The sequence below is a fragment of the Asparagus officinalis genome, chromosome 3 (assembly GCF_001876935.1).
Source record: "Asparagus officinalis chromosome 3, Aspof.V1, whole genome shotgun sequence".
Taxonomy (NCBI): domain Eukaryota; kingdom Viridiplantae; phylum Streptophyta; class Magnoliopsida; order Asparagales; family Asparagaceae; genus Asparagus; species Asparagus officinalis.
In genome coordinates, this window is record NC_033796.1 from 32,639,782 (window position 1) to 32,644,335 (window position 4,554).

The window sequence follows — 4,554 nt, forward strand, 5'->3', positions numbered from 1 at the left end:
ACATGATCAAGCATTATGGTCCCCACTTGGTTGGGTTTAGTTCTTTCGTGTTGAATTGAACTTTATTTTTTACAACAGGTGGTCTTTTTTCCTTGATAATTATATTGCTTCTCTATAATGCTGGCAATTTTGTCTTTCTCGAGAATAGAGAACACTTTAATGTGGATTACTATGCCATTTCATGAACTCAAATCAGTGTTCTTGATATTTGGATTACATGGAATTTCTGTACGAGGAATTCCTTTGACCATGGTTTGCTCTACTTATGTTTAAAATTTCTTTGTTTTGATTATATTGATTTGTCTGGTATAATGCTAACCTTCAAACATTTTGAGAAAATCTTATGTCAACTTAAGTGGATAGGCAAAATTCATCCACCAACTTTTTTATCCATTGATGTTGCCTTGGGATCCGTGAAAGATATGAAGAGTCTTTTAGGATTTGTGCATCTCTTGATTGCACAAATCTTAAGGCAAGATGAGTGGATAAAAAGTTTGGTGGACAATTGTTCCTATCCACTTAAGTTGACTTAAGCTCATCTCATACGCGCGCGCGCACACACACACACATACGCACACACGCACACACACACACGCACACTGTGTCCAATATAATAACCAGTCACTATTAATACTGTTAGCATGTGTATGTCTCTCCCTGATATTTATGATCAATTTTAAGGGCATGTAAGAGCTGTATAAGTTTGATGGCCTCCTCTTCATGTTAAAATTTCTTTGTTTAGGTCATTTTGATTGGTCTTGTTATGATGCTGACCTTCAGCTTTAAATATGTTGACATATTCTTTTTCTTTTAAATGTCTATGAATCCAATATAACCCAACTAGCAATATATTAATGTAGTTAGCATGTGCATCTCTCTCTCTAGATATTTGTGATCAAATTTGAAGCTGAGCTTGACATGTATGAATAGGGAAAGTATGAGCAGCAGTATGAACAATCAGCAGAATTTCAGCAACAGTTGAAGTTGAAAGTGCGGGAGATCTTAACTGAGCAGGAGTGGCGTAGGAGAAAAATGGCAATGAGGGTATGTTGGACCTTATTATCCTCTGGTTGACTATGGATAGTCAGTCATTAGAAAATGAAAGTTTTATTTAGTCTTTTTTTAATGTCCTACAACCTTACAGATCTCAGAAGAGGAAGGAAGGCTGAAGAAGGATGAAGAAGAAACAAAGGAAATGTGGAAGAGGAAGCGTGAGCATGAAGAGCAGTGGGAAGGGACAAGAGAACAAAGGGTATGTTATGCGATTTTGATACAAGATTTTACTTTCTTTTGCCATAAGTATAATAAGGTATTAAGGATGAACTTTATGAATTATGTGGCAGATTAATTTTTATGTTGCATATTTTATAGTAGTTAAGTATATGATTGTGAAGACTGAATCCGGTGTATATTTCAATAGTGCTTTGAAGTATTTTTGTGCAAAACTTTGATGCACTTGTTTTGCTAGTATATGTTCCTCTTATTCTTTGTTTGATCATCATGGTACATAAAATGATTATTTCTCCCTGCTAATTGCCATGCATATTTCAGTGTAATGCTGGCTTATCTATTATTCTGGTACTCATATAGTCCAATTCAGTGCATGGGCTTGGCCTATCTGCATAAATTTCGAGTTCCTCAATATATATTGACGGAGTTGCTTACTGGAATTTCTAATAGAAACCTATTTCTATGTTAGTTTTCTGTATAATGGATTCGTAAACTATTAACCTAGATGTTCTGTACTCAAAGGATTGAATGATACATTTGTTATTTAGAACAGAGGATGGCTTATTGAGCTGAGGCTTATCAGTATCTATTGTTTGTTAAGTCTGCATCTGTTGCGTCAAGTCTACAATGTAATGTTAGAAATAAAATTGCAGTATCTATTGTTTGTTAAGTCTGCATCTGTTGCGTCAAGTCTACAATGTAATGTTAGAAATAAAATTGTCTCTACGTATCTGGGGCCATACTGTATATGTCAAGTCTACAATGTAATGTTAGAAATAAAATTGTCTCTACGTATCTGGGGCCATACTGTATATATTAATTACTTGAAGCAGTTATAATTGTTTTATTCGTTAGAAATACATTCTTCTTATGTATGAAGATGTCCCATGTCTGCGCTTCTAGCTTTGACTGCACAGTTGATCTGGTTCATGATATATGAAAAAGCATATATTAAATCACGACTTGATGCCAACTTCTAATGTTGGGACTTGCTTCTGATGCATTTTTGGGTAGAGAATATTTTTAGAGGTTGTTTATTATCCATGCAATCAGTATAAGAAATTGAAAAGTTCAAGTTTGAGGGCATGAATCTTTGCAATAGGCTGTGATTTGATCTCTGTAAGCAGTTATCTTCATCAGGGTGCACCCCTGCAGAGTTAAAAAAAAAAAAAGGAAATTCTCCTCAAAAAATAATTTTAAAACGATCTTTTGACGCTATCATCTCATGGCTTGTTTCAACTTCTGCTGGCACTCTCATATATTTGTTCATTTCTCAAAAATGCTACTGCATCTCTCGATTTGAAATGATATATTGTGATCCTCGAATACAGTAAAAGTATTGCTCACAAACTAAATGGTGAGTTTCTCATATTGATTGTTGATTAGAATTTGGTTCTTAACCTTTTGAATTATGTTTTCCAGCTTGTCACTGTAGTCTCGAAATCTGTTATCTACTAATTATCCTGAGTTTTCTGTGAATTTAGGTTTCTAGTTGGAGAGATTTTATGAAAGGCGGGAAGAAGGTGAGGAAGACAAGCCTACAATTTTTTATTTTAAAGTTCTTCAATGAAGATAATATATCAATGCGTCGTATCTTTTGGTTCTGCAGGCTAAAAAAGGGGAGACCAAACCGCCAAAGCTCAAAACCGAGGATCCAAACAAGTCCTACGTTCAGAGGCCAGTGAAGCGGGGTTGAGCTCTTTCCTCATTGAGGAAACAGTGGATATGGAAGGTACAATTATAATATTACTGACAAAACTAGCAGATGTCACAAGTTCAATATGTCTTCTCGCTGAAGATCAGCTAGATTTATGACCTTGGTCTAGGTAAAACTACTTTATGAAAATGTTTATATTCTGTGTACAACTGAATTGGAGCTAAAATTGATGGGAGGTGGCAATATTTTATTAAAATTACTCCTCAAATGAGTTAATTGATGAAGCAAATGGAAATTGCAATATGTTTGTAACCATTCAGGACTGGGCCAAATTTGACAAATCTAAGTTTTGACAGCTTGTGGTTTTGGTAATTTTTGCCAGATCCTAGTTTTTGAAATGTCTGGGACTGGACCATCTCTTACTGTGCTATCATTTTCACATTACCTCTTATGCAGTAGGTAAACCTTATGACTGGCACTTTTTTGTTGAAAAAAGTGGAATAATGCTCGATGGTGCGCATCCCAAATAGGCCAGCATAGTACGTGTCCATGCTGTGCCCATTGTTTCAGGCCTTGTTGAAATTAGCTCTGAGGACTAGTGATTCAATCAAAAACCCTACCCTTGCCCGAATTGTGATTGCTATCAAAAGCCGACTAGTAGTAGTGTAGCCTGTGTAGTGATTGAAATCCAAAGCTAACTATATTTGGGGCGTGTACGCCCTATGTATGAGCGAGCACATGACACTGTCATTGCGCGTCACGACGGCTTTTTCATACTTCTATACCTTGATAATTGCACAACTTTCATAGAAATTTGTGTGGCATTTGTTTTTTTTATTATTTGATATACTAAGCTCGTGTTCCTCAAAACTAAGCTTAATCCTAGCCCGGTGTGAGGATCCAAGCAACTTGGGGAACCCACCCTTAAAAGGTAGTTGTTAAGGGGGAAGAACCAAGTCACTTAAATACCCCATCAAGCAGCCCATACTACCCGATGTGGGACTTTAGTCCCTAACATAGCACCGCCCCTGAGAGCCGACGTCCCGGCGGCTGCACTCTATGATGCTTCACTCGGCGGTGCTTTACTCGGACTTTTCCGGTCAGCCCCTCCGCCGGTCAGCCCCTTCACAGGTAGCCCTTTTCGTGACGCCGACAACCAGCTCTGATACCAATTGTGAGGATCCAAGCAACTTGGGGAACCCACCCTTAAAAGCTAGCTGTTAAGGGGGAAGAACCAAGTCACTTAAATACCCCATCAAGCAGCCCATACTACCCGATGTGGGACTTTAGTCCCTAACACCCGGTTTTGAGGTAAACGGGTTCTTTTAAAAAAAAAAATTCAAGGAAAGGGTGGATGAAAAAATAAAAGAAAAATAAAAGAAATCTAGTTTTTATCTCGAAAAGGAGGATCAAAACTGGTCTATTTTTCACCAATAAAAAAACAAATCCTAAACAGGCCCAGATTCAGCTTTGACCCAGGTTTAAGGGTTTGCCGAACACACCCTTGATCTTTGAGACTTATGAGCGAACTCAGAGCAAAAGATATCTATGGGACTATTTCCGTTATAATTACATCTAGAATGATGTACTAGATATTACCTACTTGTCACTAAATCAAATTGCATCCTAAGAAATATAGTCAAAATAACATGACGTAGGGCCTTGGG

The 4,554-nt window shown here is 37.2% G+C and overlaps 1 protein-coding gene across 1 annotated transcript in view; it reads left to right on the top strand.

The window, feature by feature from the left end:
• LOC109834909 (dnaJ homolog subfamily C member 8) overlaps window positions 1–3,242 on the top strand; it is a gene marked incomplete at its 5' end in the record, with an annotated part of 14,927 nt that extends 11,685 nt beyond the window's left edge. The window contains 4 exons of the mRNA XM_020402924.1: window positions 931–1,044; window positions 1,145–1,252; window positions 2,715–2,753; window positions 2,840–3,242. Coding sequence (XP_020258513.1) covers window positions 931–1,044; window positions 1,145–1,252; window positions 2,715–2,753; window positions 2,840–2,926 — 348 coding nt within the window. The remainder of the gene's footprint in view (window positions 1–930; window positions 1,045–1,144; window positions 1,253–2,714; window positions 2,754–2,839) is intronic.